Source organism: Ruditapes philippinarum, unplaced genomic scaffold (genome assembly GCF_026571515.1).
Source record: "Ruditapes philippinarum isolate M1 unplaced genomic scaffold, ASM2657151v2 ctg9818_1_1_1_1, whole genome shotgun sequence".
NCBI classification, from domain to species: Eukaryota; Metazoa; Mollusca; class Bivalvia; order Venerida; family Veneridae; genus Ruditapes; species Ruditapes philippinarum.
The window spans coordinates 1-15,718 of record NW_026864277.1 but is presented as its reverse complement, the minus strand read 5'-3'; the positions used below and the strand labels follow the sequence as shown (position 1 = coordinate 15,718).

Here is a 15,718-nt window from a genome sequence, read left to right as displayed (position 1 = left end):
TAAAAGATATTAATGTTACCTTTAACAAATGCCACGTGATCATCCACTCTATTGACGATATACAGCCGTTAGTCTTTGACTACCTTTTAGTCAAGTTTGAACATTTCTGGCCGCTAGTTTTCCATGAAATGCAGAGAATTTTTGAACTCACCCAAGCGTCGGTGTAACACTTTGGTTAGGATTTGCGTGAAGGTTTGTTTCTCCAAAACAACTGAAGAAAATGGATGATTGCTGTACACACTTATCACTGGTCACTGTACAAGGCCCATAACTCTTACATGGGCTTTAACAGATATATGGCTCCTTTTGAACTAAGAATGTTCTACATTATCAAGGCTCTTGTTTTATTATCAAACACGGAGAATAGTCGAGCACACGTTCTACCAACAGTGTTTGTTTCATTTAAATGTCGCATTTGGTCAAAACCTGCGAAGTTATGTAATAGTTATAGTATATGAAACGAGTTAGTTACGAGGGTATAACACTGGCTGGGGCGACATCAAGGGGTGTTTCTGCTAAAAAATGGCGAGGCCGTTAGGCCGAGACAATTTTTTTTGCAGAAACATCCCGAGATGTCGCCCCAGCCAGTGTTATACCCCCGTAACTAACGAGTTTCATATACTATAACTGTTTTATCGCAATGGCATAATGTTTTCCTTTTTTTGTATAGAAACAAATAAATAAATTAATCGTTAGCTACATTACAGTATTTATGATAAGGCAGTTTTTCAAGTTGTTTTCGCTGCCGCAAAAAAAAAATATACAAAAGACATCCAATATAAGAGGCGGATTGTATACTGTTACAAAAAATGATTTAAGATTAAAGGGCTTTTTTTCAGTGGAAATAATTCATTCAGCGGATGTACCTTTTGATTAAATGAGAGTACATTTCATTTCATTAATTATCTTTGTTTATATTTATCATTGTATTTATATATTTATTTTATTTTATTTTATTGATTTCATTTTTTTTGCTACTGGGAATGGTCGTTACCACTGCCCCATTGGAGCCTCTATGAAAAAACTGTGTTGATATATAACAGGTGCGAAAAAAACTCAACCGATATATAACAGTCGAGTTTTTTTTTCCTATATGAATCAATGAAAAAACTGTACTGTTATATATCAGTACAGTTTTGAAATGCCCATTGAAGTGTTCTGAGCATAATGGGTTATAAGAACAAAGGAAAAGTTCCAAACCATGCGATAATAAATAATTATCGCATGGCTGTGAGCTTTTCCTTTGTTCTTTCTAACCCATTATACTCAGTACACTTCAATGAGCATTTCAAAACTGTATTGATATATAACAGTACAGTTTTTTCATTGATTCATATAGGAAAAAAACTCGACTGTTATATATCGGTCGAGTTTTTTTCGCACCTTGTATATATCAATACAGTTTTTTCATAGAGGCTCCAATGGGGCAGTGGTAACGACCATTCCCAGTAGCAAAAAGAAACAACATAAAATAATAAAAAAATGAAATCAATTAAATAAAATAAATATATAAATACAATGAAAATATAAACAAAGATAATTAATGAAATGAAAAAAGCCCTTTAATCTTAAATCAATCTTGGTAACAGTATACAATCCGGCGCCTCTTATATTGGATGTCTTTTGTATATTTTTTTGCGGCAGCGAAAACAGCTTGAAAAACTGCCTTATGATAAATAACTGTAATGTAGCTAATGATTAATTGATTTATTTTTTTCTATACAAAAAAAGAAAACATTATGCCATTGCGATAAAACAGTTATAGTATATGAAACTCGTTAGTTACGGGGGTATAACACTGGCTGGGGCGACATCTCGGGGTGTTTCTGCAAAAAAAATTGTCTCGGCCTAACGGCCTCGCCATTTTCTAGCAGAAACACCCCTTGATGTCGCCCCAGCCAGTGTTATACCCTCGTAACTAACTCGTTTCATATACTATAACTATTACATATAGGATGCTTTAGGCCAATAAGAAACAATTATCGCATGGTTTGGAACTTTTCCTTTGTTCTTATAACCCATTATACTCAGTACACTTCAATGGGCATTTCAAAACTGTACTGATATATAACAGTACAGTTTTTTCATTGATTCATATAGGAAAAAAACTCGACTGTTATATATCGGTTGAGTTTTTTTCGCACCTGTTATATATCAACACAGTTTTTTCATAGAGGCTCCAATGGGGCAGTGGTAACGACCATTCCAGTAGCAAAAAAAAATGAAATCAATAAAATAAAATAAAATAAATATATAAAATACAATGATAAATATAAACAAAGATAATTAATGAAATGAAATGTACTCTCATTTAATCAAAAGGTACATCCGCTGAATGAATTATTTCCACTGAAAAAAAGCCCTTTAATCTTAAATCATTTTTTTTGTAAACAGTATACAATCCGCCTCTTATATTGGATGTCTTTTGTATATTTTTTTTTGCGGCAGCGAAAACAACTTGAAAAACTGCCTTATCATAAATACTGTAATGTAGCTAACGATTAATTTATTTATTTGTTTCTATACAAAAAAAGGAAAACATTATGCCATTGCGATAAAACAGTTATAGTATATGAATCTCGTTAGTTACGGGGGTATAACACTGGCTGGGGCGACATCTCGGGATGTTTCTGAAAAAAAAATTGTCTCGGCCTAACGGCCTCGCCATTTTTTAGCAGAAACACCCCTTGATGTCGCCCCAGCCAGTGTTATACCCTCGTAACTAACTCGTTTCATATACTATAACTATTACTTAAGCGCTAAACATATTTATAGACGGTCGCTCTACTCATGTTTAAATCTATTAGCGATTATTTACATGTATGAGTAGGTGAGAAACTCTATTTTAAGACCTTAGGTTGAACATTTGAACCGTCGTTTGGTGATAAATCCTTTAACAAGGACAAATAGTTGACGTCATTTGTGTTCCACTTTATCGCTAAGATCGCCTCTACCTAAAACTTAAGACATTATATTGAACGATTTACAGGGACAAGAAAATGATGTTATATCTGCTGAGTAAGTATTCAATTTATTTTGTACATAAAAAATGCCAGAAAGTAATGCACACTGTCTCAGACACATAAAAATGAGTGATACATTTTTTACGAAATTATGGTGGCTGATTTGTGCCATGTATGTTCTCGCCCTGCAACCCCGCCAAGCGAAAATTTGAGAATTAAATAGTTAAAATGGCGAAGGCGCGGAGCGAAATACGCTAATTTTAAGCGAGGGCGCTGGGCGAAGTTTAATAAATTAAACTTCACCCCGCAGACGCGCAGAGTTTTAAGAAATAAAACGTGGGGGGGAGGACTAAAACACGCTAATTAGCGGGGTCGCGGGACGAAGTTTAATTAATAAAACTTCGCCCCGCGCCCCCGCTAATGAGCGTGTTTTCGTTCTCCGACCCCGACAAGCGAAAGGTCGAGAATTAACAAGTTAAAATGGCGAGGGCGCGGGGCGAAGTTTAATAAATAAAACGTCATCCCGCGGAGGCGTAGAACGAGATTAAAGAAATAAAACGGCGGGGAGCGGTGCGTTAAACACGCTTATCAGAGGGAGCGAAAACACGAATGGCACAAATCAGCCACCATATGAAAAACCTTTATTTTTTTTTCTGGGTTGGAGTTCTTCACTGGGTAGTAAAAATATTATAAGCAAAATTATAATGTATTTAACGGAAATCTCCCATTTTTTTACCATAGTCTGCTTTATTTCTTTTTGGTCCCTTTGGGGGTTTCGTTGCTGTGGTAAACGGAACAAAGAAAAGAGATTCCCCTACGCAACATCTGTTCATGAAATGAGATAGCTATGGTGGATGATTTACGCCATGTCATATTTTCGCATTTTTAGGCGAAGAAGCGAAAATACGACATGGCGTAATCAGCTACCATAGGTAGCGCAAAGGTTTAGTTTGACCGGTAAATAAATTTCATCGTCTTAAAGCCTTGTCAAAAATAAGCAGATAAAATGATGTTTTTTTTAATTACTTTAAAAACACACATTGATGCTTGCATTAATAGTGATCTTCCCTCTTATTTCAGGTGTAGCTTTAGTTCTTCAACTCTCCATTAACGGAACAGCGGGTAAATTATTTTAAGGATGATATATTTCATATGGTATTCGTTATCTAAAAATTCAAAACAATGTCGTAGCTAGACAATGAATTAGAAATTTTTGTAACATAGCTTTAGCTAATATATGTAACATATGATATTGAAGGGAAATAAAAGTTAGGTTATATCTGTCATCCTGATTAAACATCTGTACTTGAAGTTTCTATTTAGATATCTCGGATATTTATATTTAAGTATGAACCATGCTTCCTCATAACAGTTAACACTGCTTTTAAGTTGTCATTAATTTTCTAACTTATTCCCCATAAGAAATAAACGTGATAAGACACCATATAAACAACTCCGAACTTTTCTCGTATTCTAAGTATATTATGTTCAGTGCTCATGATATAATGTGATTATTGATGTTTATAGTATGTTCAGTTTATTTGATTATTATTATTATTATTATTATAATTATTATTATTATTATTATTATATGCAAGTTGGCATATAAATGAAGCACATAATTGAGCCGCGTCATGACAAAACCAACGTAGGGAGTTTGCAACCAACATGGATCCAGACCAGCCTGCGCATCCGTGCAGTTTGATCAGGATCCATGCTGTTTTGTAAGACTTATATTAACGATTGTAGCTCTTCAATGTTACAACTGTTCTAACATATCTGATGCTGGCGATTGTTTGACGGTAACAGACTGTCGGGCCGGGCAGGTAAATGTTCTCACAAATGTACAATGTTAGAATGGTAAGGTAAATTTGCGACAGAGCACAGAGCAATATCTTAAACCGACAGGAAAAGATGTCCGGGTGCAACTGTAATTGAGACTACAGGTCAGATAGACATCTTATATGGAAAGCTATTTTTATATATTTAAAATCAGTTTCACTTCCTGTATAATAGACAGGAAAGGACTGAATATAAGAAGAATTATCATCGGTCAACTTAAATCTCGGAATCTCATTGGTCATTATTACATAAAATGTAAAATTGGTTTTTGTCATTCAAAAATAGAATCTTAAGGATAGTTCTAAAATAAATTCTAAAGGATTGTTCTTGACATATGTTCATGTTATATGTATCGAAAACTTAGATATTACATCTACCACTTACCAAGCTTTACTTCGGTCGAGTATCAATTTGAAAGATATTTCTTGTTTTCAAATAATTTAACCATGTGGAATTTATATAAGATCACTTCAACCATATGAGCCGCGCCATGACAAAACCAACATAATGGGTTTGCAACCAGCATGGATCCAGACCAGCCTGCGAATCCGCGCAGTCTAATCAGGATCCATGCTGTTCGCTTACCAACTCTATTACAAGTAGAGAAACTGATAGCGAACAGCATGGACCCCGATCAGACTGCGCGGATGCGCAGGCTGGTCTTGATCCATGCTGGTCGCAAACGCAATATGTTGGTTTTGTCGTGACGCGGCTCATATATTGAAACATTGATTCAATGCATTGATTTAGTGTTTCCATGCTTGTCAGTAAAAGATCCCGTTTTTTTTTTCATTCACAGTCGTGTTACATGCACAAAGTGTCATCTGGTAAAATCGTAACTTTAGGATGTACAGATAACCAAGTAAGTAAGATTATCACAAACTAAATACTTATTGTGTTCAATTATATTTTTAAAGTAATCTTGGGGTGGGGTTTGAAAATAACATCTCGCGGTACATGCTTAATAAAACAAACTACATTAAGTGAGTTCAAAAAATTAGAATATTTCTTCAGTTATAAATTCAAGACATGTACATCTTTGATGAAAGACCAAATTGAAATTGATTATATGTGCCTTATCCATAACAAAACGCCCGGTTAGCTCAATAGGTAATGCGTTGGGCTGTGAATCGGGCGACCCGGGTTCGATCCCTGGACGGCACAGGTCACTTTCGTTGTGATTGATCATGAAATCCTTTCTACGGGCATTCGCACTGTACCTCTGCTCTGGTATGTACAGAAGTTTCAGAACCTTGCGAAAGTGAAGGCAACTAGTACTGGTAAACTGCTTGACAGCTTGCTCAGGAACGATGCGGTGGTTGAACTGTGCTTTGTTAAATTCAATGTGTTTACAGCCGTGATTCTGAGTGAAAACTACCAACACCGCCACCATAATTGTCTGTACGAATAGTTTGGAATATTGTTGTCATGATAACGGTGTCTTAACAAAGTGTGATTATTACCGATAACTTATTTTCAAAATAAGGTTAACTTCGTTACTGGTAGAATGATATGTATAAAAATAGAACGGCCGACCTACAATTATAACAGTCTACTATCATGTCAGCACGTTTTAAATTAAAATAAATATAACACCACTTCATTATCAGTAGATTTTGATTAAAAATAATTGTCGACCTGCAGATTTAGTTCTAGTAAGTTAAGTCCGAGCGTCCTTTTTACTAAGACAAATGAGCCGCGCCATGACAAAACCAACATAGTGCGTTTGCGACCAGCATGGATCCAGAGCAGCCTGCGAATCCGCGCAATCTGGTCAGGATCCATGCTGTTCGCTATCAGTTTCTTTACTTGTAATAGAGTTTGTAAACGAACAGCATGGATCCTGATCAGACTGCGCGGATGCGCAGGCTGGTCTGGATCTATGCTGGTCGCAAACGCCCTATGTTGGTTTTGTCATGACGCGGCTCAAATATATCTTTACTTTAACTGTATGTTTACGAGCAGCAATGTGGTGTGACACCAGGTTTAGTTGGTAGAGGAGTTGACAAACGACAACAATCCCAATGTCACGAGTGTTGCAGCACGGATAAATGCAATAAGAACCTGTGTTCTCATCTGACACGTAATTACTTTTCCCCCAAAACATGTTTGAAAATTCGTTTTCTTTTTGTAAATGAGCAACATATATTGTACAAAAAACAATAGGATTAATATAAGTGGTTATAATACTGTAAATATTATTATATTTTTACACTTGTCAGGTTCATGTTTTTTGGGACATTAAAATTGGTTAATCGTAGTGCACATGTGTGCTAATTTGTCAAATATCTCTGAGAAATAATGTTGTTGTATTGTTCTGGATGGTATTAGATACATAAATTATCATCACTGTGTAAAAAAATTCCTAAAATTTTTTTTCCCCCGTTTAAAAACAATTTTTAAATTTTAAAACACCCTTTTAAAAATTTCATATTTCAGTGCAAATTCACTTTACGGGTGATGCTCACGACCTTCCCCCTGGGAAAATTTCTCATTAACCTTATATCTTAAACTCTGGTCAGTTTGGGCTTTTTTTACAATAATATTCATTTTTATTTTTCGCCTTTTTTTAAAACTGAGAAAATTCCGGCAATATCGTCATTAATTTTAGTTTGTTTTCAACCATATATTGCCGGAAAAAATTTTTCGCTACCAGATGGTTTTATGTAGTAAATTTGTTACACCAAAAAACAATTTTTTTAATTTAAAATTTTTTTTAGTGCGTTGAAAACATTTTGATTTTCCCCTTTTTAAACAAAAACCCAATCCCATGTGTTTTGACATCTCTATATGAGATAAAAAAAATTTTTTTAATTCTATATGGTCGTATGAGAGAACAAAAAGTAAAAGGCGGGGATATCCATGTGCAATAGCCTATGTTCAACTACCAGATAATGTATGTAAAATTGGCAGATTAATGTTTTCAGACACGACTGCAATTACTATTTATCACATATATAATTATGTTGATATTTTTCAATTACATTAAAACACATTTCAGTATTTTGTGTGTCGGTAAGCTACTATGCCCCTAAAGGCCTTCGTAATGTTATTGTTGTAGGAAGCTGTTTCCTGTGTCAAGGACCACCTCAAATATGTGAAAAGGTAAATTTTCCAGCAGACTGTCCACTTGAGAAACAGTATTGTATAAATACACTCACAAACTTCAGGAATGCATCAAGACTCGTTGAAATGAAGTATGTACACATTGTAAATATATCTTTTATAAACGATAGTTTGTATATAAATATATATCATGACAAAGTTTTACTTAATCATTGAACAAATCGCGAATGAATACCACCGAAAAGTTATGAAAAATATGACCAGTTATGCTTGTATTTAATGCACATTTCTTACGCCTGAAGTAACTTAATAACGGGCATAATGTTATACACCTGCTTGGTCGTCCGTCTGACAGTCTGATAGCAATAGTCCCCTCTATTTTTTTTAAATTGAATGAAGGAAATTGAAACTACTTGGCAGATGTATCAGTAATAATGAGAGGGTCAAGGTCACACTAAGTCGTAATGCATTAATTTTTGAATTTTGTGTCAACGATGTATCTTTTGAACTACGAAAGGGCATTAGTGCCAGGTGTGTTTATTATTAATTCGAAATTTCGAGTTAGTAACTGGAAAATTCGAGTTACTTATCTCGGAATTTTGAATAACTTCTCTCAAAATTTCGAGATACTAACTCGAAATTTCGACTTACTGACTCGAAATTTCGACTTACTAACTTGGGTAGGGGGCAGGTGAGATAAAATCACACTTTCCACATTTCTTTGTTAACCGGATGTTTCTTGTGTCTAAAGAACACATACAACCATCATGTGGAGATACGTACAAGTCCAAAAACCACCCTATTGTAAACTGTGCAATTTTCATGTGTAAACTAAGTTTTAAGTGGCGTGTATACGCCAGTTAGTCTGTCACGTTTCAAATAATATTTTTGTAACATTTTTTGAAAGGTGTTTGTCAATATTCTATATTCTTTTATTTACTCAGACTTTGATTCATATTGTGTTGATAAAAGTTGATAAAAACTTGTTGTTATATACATTAAAGCAACAAATTTGAAAAAGGCCTCAGCGCGCGCTACTTTGGCCACTCCGTGGTACTTTCCCTCAGATGTCCCACACGTGAAGTAAAGGATCGTTTTATTCACAGGGATAAGAAAGATATGATAAGTGAGAAAATATGTTCGAACAGGTCGAATATAATAAAAGATAATAAAGAACGGCTGAACGTACAAATTAAAGGAAGCCCTGTGTTTTTGAGATCGGGAGTGAACATGCCATTGTCAAAGTTGACCACACTAATAAGTTAAAGTTTAACCAGGCCTCCATCGTTCAATCGCACTCCCTACTGTATCTTATATTATTTGAAATTAGTAACTCATTACTTTTTAGCCATTCTTCGACATTTCGAGTTAATAAGTCGACATTTCGAGTTACTAACTCGAAATTTTGAGATAATTAAGTCGAAATTTCAAGTTAATAAAAATACACACCTGACATTATACTCTTCCGTACTGAACCGATGAAAGGAAATCAAATGCAACAATGTGCAAATCGTATGTTTTTGCTTCCTCATATTAGAATAGGCCCTGCCCCAGGGATCGCTTATTATACACAGACTTATAGAGTCTAGAAAATTTGATAAAAATACTACAGAATATCGAAAAAGGAACAAATTCGGAAAATCAACTTTGGGCTGGATAAAAATAATGAGCATAGAACCCACTTCTGAAAATCCAAAATAGCGGAAAAACCAAGATGGCCGCCAAACATGTTTATGATTTTGGAAACGCTTGTTTTAGGGCGGGGGGGACTAAAATTAATATACGAGTATAAATAATTACCTATTAGGGTATAAGCGAGGTCAAATAGCAGCCCCGATCGAACTGCTCCCAACGTAACGCGGATATCTTTGATGTTTTGAAAACTTTTGCTGGAAGAACAGCTCAATTTGGGTAAAAGTTTGCTTTTCATCGGAAGTTCACTGTACAATGATCAGGTTATGTGAAGAGTATGCCACTGGGTAAAAACTGTAGGTCCACATATAGTTCAAACTCTCCATCTGAAATATTATGTAAAGTCCAAATTGCATAGTTGTAGCTATAAAATACAAATATTTAGGACGCTTGATAAACCTCTTGGTCAAATGATGTCAAAGATTAAATCTTAATCCAATTTGTAGCTCTCTATACAAAAAGGAGGTCATATGGTCAAAATGTATGTAAAAATTAAATTTCGCATCTTAAACTGAACATATTGTCTAAATTTCAAAGCTGTATTAACATAAACGTGTCACTGAGTTCAACTTGTCTAAAAATTAAATTCTACATCTGGCAATACAAAAAAAAATAGGTCACTTGATCAAAATCGAGGTCAACTCATATAAAAGTTCATTTGCATCTGCAAATTTGCATCTCAAATTAATTTGATTTCATGGCTGTAGTTTTAAAATACCAAAAGAAAGGTCATTGGATTGGCCCCGGTTCATAAGGGGTGTGTAATTTTACCCCAAGGTTTTTTTTTTTAACTTGAGGTCAACTAGACGATGTTTCTTGCAAAATATCTAAGCTATAGCCTGTTAATTTTTAGAAGAGTTTTTAATTTTTAACTATTTTAATATATATATAAAAGCAAATCTTAAGACCCCGGGCCAGTTCAGTTTTTATCTCATTGCTTTAATTTGAATAAACTCGGTAGAGAAAACCAAACAATGTTGCATGCAAAATATCTTTGCTGTATGCCTTGCAGTTTCAGAGATTTTTTTAATATATAAGAGGATTGAATCAAAAAGTTCTCGGCCCGATGTACTTCCGATAGTCAGAGAACCCAAGTAATGGTCTTACTTTTCAATAAAATAATCGCCCTCTACATCAATGCACTCTGCCCACCTGTGCTTCAACTTGTTTAACCCTTCAAAATACAACTCTCTATTTTTTATCAATTTCTTTTTTATCTCAAAGAACTCATTGACAGCCTCCATGACACCTTCATTGCTTCCAAAACGTCTACCATGAAGCTTGGTTTTCAGTTTTGGAAACAGGTACAAGTCAGAGGGGGCCAAGTCCGGATAATATGGGGCATGGGGAAGAATTTCAATGCCGCATTCAGTTGCAACATCCATCGCAACTTGGGATGTGTGAGCTGGCGCATTGTCGTGCAGGAGCAGAATGCCTTGAGTCAGTTTCCCCTCATTTTACGCGCGATTTCTTGACACAGACATCTCAATTCATCTGTATAGTACGTACTGTTTATTGTACGACCGTGCTCAAGATAGTTAATCATGATTATCCCCTGACTATCCCAAAAAATTGAAGCCGTCATCTTCCCTGCCGATTGCACCCTCTTGAATTTCTTCGGAGGGGTAAGCCAGGGTGCTTCCACTGCATGCTCTGTTGTTGCTTTCTGGATCGAAGTGATGGACCATGTTTCATTCTAAGTTACGATCCGGTAGATAAAATCAGGTTCATCTTCGTAGCGAGACAAAAGATGTCTTGAAATATCAAGCCTGGTCCGTTTCAGGTCGTCAGTCAACTGTCTGGGGATTCATCTAGCGGAAACATTTGACATGCCATAGACATCAGTCAGAATTACCTGAACTGAACCAAAGCTTGTTCCCACTTCCTTATTAATGATTCGCAGGTCTCGCCTTCTGTGGCACATGACTACGGCAGTTTCATCGTTGGTGGCCTCTTTTGGCCACCCAGGCCGCTCATCACCTACCATGCCTGTCTTTAATTCACCAGAGGTACTTAATGACGGCTCTGATTTCAATTTTTGCCATTTGGTCTAAATGACACACCCTTCTACTGATCAAAGTGCGTTTTATGTTACTTAATCTGTGTAAAACCGCATATAACTCGGTCAGTTATCTTCAGTAAGATATCGGTATCGACGTATCTTGTGTAAATGTCAGTGTAGCGGCTAGAAGTCTATCGGGCCGAGAATTTTTTTTATCATACCTTGTACATTTAAGGAAAGTCAAAAACGTCAAAAATTGAAGTGATCTCTATGGTGGCTGATTTGGAACGCTTTTGTGCGTCTTGTTGGCGCTATCGACAACAGAACAAAGCGCCAAATGGCGCGTTGTCGGACTTTCGTCTTGTCGCAATCGATGTACGCCAAACGACGCGCTGTCGTGCGGCTTGTTGTCGCGATGACACATTGTCAATCGGTTTGGATTGGCTCATAAGCCAGGCGACATCGCGACAACTCGCCGCTTGACAATGCGCTGTTTTGCGTGCTTCGCTAGAGACAGGACGGCAATACCACAGACCACAGCGGGACAACGCGCGGTGTGGCGCTTTCTTGTGTTGTTCGACAACGCAACGTGCAATGTATCAAATCAGCCAACATAGATCTCTGAGACTGAGTTGGTCTTTAAACAAATCTAGATTCAGACGCATATTGCTACGTCTTTGCAATGCTCTTGTTAATTCATGTTAAGTTTACACAGATAAGGCAAACATTGTATATCATTTGTAGATGTGGAACGAGAGATGATTGTCAAAAAGGATGGTTCGAGAAATACTCATCGGACGACAAATGTACGGCTTTCGACCAGGCTTTTATCTATACGAACCAGTTTAGTTGTGAATTTTGTTGCGCTTCTGATAATTGTAACCAATTTGTTAATCCACCAAATAAATGGCATCCATAAAACGTGGTTAATTAAGTTAACCAACGAAATAATGTGTATTGTTTGATTTTATCACGACTTTAATTTGTAATTTAATTATATTGTTTGGCAATATTCACGTGAGAGATTTGAATATTCATTGACTTTTTGTCGGTAATTATCGGATTCCGAAGTAAATCATTTAAAAATATGGCATAAAGGTATACACGGTTTATGCATAAATTAACGTTACCGACTGAACACTTGCCAATCTAGCCCAAATGATAAGGAGTTAAGACTTTTAGTTTCAAATTGAAGGTTCGAATCTTAATGAAACATTATGTTATAACCTTTACTACTAAGTTTGCGTGCATGCCAACTACCCATTGTCCGACTATTCAATTTGAAATTATGAAAATTTACAAATACATCTATATATCAAAGCTATGATCTTTAAAAGAAAAGACACCAGAAATTTAAAAAAATGACTTATTCACTAATGCTGCATATATTAAAAAATAGTTAAAGAAATTTGAAACAAAATAGTTTGTTGAGGATTCAAGCTTGCAACTTCGCGATTGCTTTGCTACCATATGTACCACAAGGCTATCAGGACGTATGTATCAGTTAAAGATTTGATACATTTCCATAAAAAAAATCTGAGTGTAAATCATTATATATTACAGAAACTAACGAAACAGCTTTCAAAATTTAATGTGTCTCAGATCAGTATTGCCACAATATAAAATGAACCAAGAGCTAAGTACTCCGATCGCATAAATCATGAAATGATATGTCCACTGTGTCTAGATGGTATTGAAAATGAATAACATGTAATAATGGAATGTCTTTTGTGTGACACGATAGGAAACCATTGTTAGATGATTATGCTCACTATACCTGTGATAAGTTTGCTATAATGTCAAGTCATGAAAAGTGTATGTACCAATATTTGCCAACCAGGACACCCATATGATAAGACCTGCTGTTTTTGCCCACCAAATAAGATTGCTCGTGAAATTCTTAAATATAGTAATAATATTTTGTATAGTAAGAATACTTATTATGTTGTAACACACCACAACTGTGTGGCTATACAAATAAGCTCATCTTCTAATAAATGTATATGCTTTTTGATTTTACAAAAGAAATATAGATTTTAAATTGCTATCAAGTTAACTGGAAATAATCATTCTTTAAAGAAGTAAATAGGACTAATTAATAAACTCATTTTGATTAGTTTTACAAGTATGACATTTAACTATATCTCCTTGTTTTAATCAATATTTTTTTTTACAAATTTTGTTCAATATTTTTCCTTATTTAACCACATAATGTGCCTGTTTTAGTGACAAGTAGTTTCTTGTGTGAACGATTCTCTTGTCTCTTATAATTCTCATATAGAATGAATGTGTACATGTTTTAGAACATGGTTTGTATATACTAGTTGTATGTATATAGATTAGATAAACAGATCTTTCTTTTTTTCTTTTTTTTTTAAAATGGATTGTCGATTCGAAACGTTTACAAAAATAAGATACATCAATGTATTGTCTATTTTGTAACATTTCAAAAACGTTTCATATTCTAAATTAGCTATAATCTTACCGAGAGCTCTTTTTTAGATCCCAAAAATTGAATAAATCGGGTGAGCATCCCATATAATTGCCTAGAAAATAAGTCCATGTGTCAGAATAATAAGCATGTGCATACTTTATTTACTGGCCGTCCCGGGTGTCCGATAACGCCTGGAATGGTTTAATAAGGTTCAATTGCAGAACATAATATCTTGAATTAATGTTCTACAACGTGTATCGGACTTGCTCGGTCGTGACCTTGGACTAGGGTCATCTATAGAGGACATTGACCTCTCCCACGCGACGGCCTTTGGCCTCTGACTCGACGATGAATCTCTTGAGTAGGCTTTAAATTCTTGCTTACCGGAAAAAAAAACTTAGTATTTCTTTTTGAAGTCCACTTAAGTAACAAACGGCGCTAAATTCCGTGCGTTTAATGAAAAAATAAGCTATTATTTATTTCAAAAAGATAATGTTCGAACTGGGTTTGTGATTTCATGTCCTACAGGTTGTAAGATCAAGACCTTGCAGGTCCATGTTTTTCATATTTATATTTTTAAACTTATTGAAGTTCTTATTGTTTTTATGTTGTTGTTTTTGTTTTAATATTTTTTGCTAAGGAGTTTTTATAATAGCATTCTACATGTATATTAATGCTTGTAAATTTCACTGGAAGAACCAAAGTGGGGTAGAATGTTTAAACAAGTTTTATACTCATAATGCAATTACCTTTGACAGTTTAGTTTAAGATAAATATATAATTTGACTTGAAACGGCCATGAATCCATAACGAGTCAAATAGTTCCGTATTTTGACCATAAAATAACGAACTCTGATGGAAAAAACGCCAGAAAAGAAAATATATTACTGTTTTATATCAGAAATTGACAATTTTCAAAGTGTCTGTGCTGTTTTTTCGGCGAATATTTTTCAGAAAAAATAACGTATCGTGAAAATAAATGAATCAACCAATTTCAAACGACAGAAATTATTCGTTTGTAAAGTGTCAGGATATATACGATGCCCCATCCGAGTTAAAAGTCGAAGTTTTTAATAGACATTGACGGGGGCGGATCAAGGCTGGGGGGCTGGGTTTTACCCCAAGTGTCTGTTGGTCCGGGAACTCTTTGACTACATGTAACAACAAGAACGTTTATCTTATAAGTAAAAGAAAATATTTGGTTTTATGACCCTAAATAGTCGGTTGTTTGCATATATAACCTAAGCCCCTATGTGACATTACTGCAAATTAAAAATGAAAAAAAAATCATTGTATCTAGATTATTGACCTTTTTGCACTGGAAACAATACTAAATGTCAAACAGATGACGACATAAGTCTTATCAATTGTGTTATCATGCTTACTTTAACCGTCTGTTAAATTAGGACAATTGCAATAGGACAGAAACAGTGTCATAAGACGGAATGGCTTTCAGGAGCAGAATGATATTTCGTTTGCTTTGTAAGTATTTAATTTATTTATACACAAGTACAGATAGTAAACAATACACGATTTTTAAGGTACATACAAATGTAAAAAGAGTGATGTGATCATTATAATAATATTATTATTGGGTGTTTCCGCACAATATTTTTCTTAAACAAATTTCCAACATTTCTTGTAGTGACTAATACGTACACTCAGATTTTTTCTTGGTAGTAATTTTCACGTATATTTATCTTTTTTTGGTAATTTTTT

The 15,718-nt window shown here is 35.0% G+C and overlaps 1 protein-coding gene and 1 long non-coding RNA gene across 2 annotated transcripts; both read left to right on the top strand.

Annotated features, from left to right (window-relative positions):
* The first annotated feature begins 2,839 nt into the window (after positions 1-2,839).
* On the top strand, positions 2,840-7,303 carry LOC132725039 (prostate stem cell antigen-like). Its single transcript, XM_060710024.1, has 6 exons — positions 2,840-3,018; positions 4,044-4,085; positions 4,713-4,789; positions 5,605-5,667; positions 6,771-6,888; positions 7,245-7,303. Exons 1-6 carry the CDS (start codon positions 3,000-3,002, stop codon positions 7,301-7,303), a joined length of 378 nt encoding a protein of 125 aa, XP_060566007.1. The 5' UTR covers positions 2,840-2,999.
* A 360-nt stretch (positions 7,304-7,663) lies between these two features.
* On the top strand, positions 7,664-12,518 carry LOC132725041 (uncharacterized). Its single transcript, XR_009624997.1, has 2 exons — positions 7,664-8,002; positions 12,310-12,518. It is a non-coding gene; the product is annotated as an uncharacterized LOC132725041 (long non-coding RNA).
* The last annotated feature ends 3,200 nt before the right edge of the window (positions 12,519-15,718 follow it).

Excerpts from the sequence above, each read along its gene's own strand:
- LOC132725039 (XM_060710024.1), top strand. Across the intron at positions 4,086-4,712 it reads CTCCATTAACGGAACAGCGG|CTCTTCAATGTTACAACTGT; the intron begins GTAAATTATTTT and ends TAACGATTGTAG. Across the intron at positions 4,790-5,604 it reads CAGACTGTCGGGCCGGGCAG|TCGTGTTACATGCACAAAGT; the intron begins GTAAATGTTCTC and ends TTTCATTCACAG.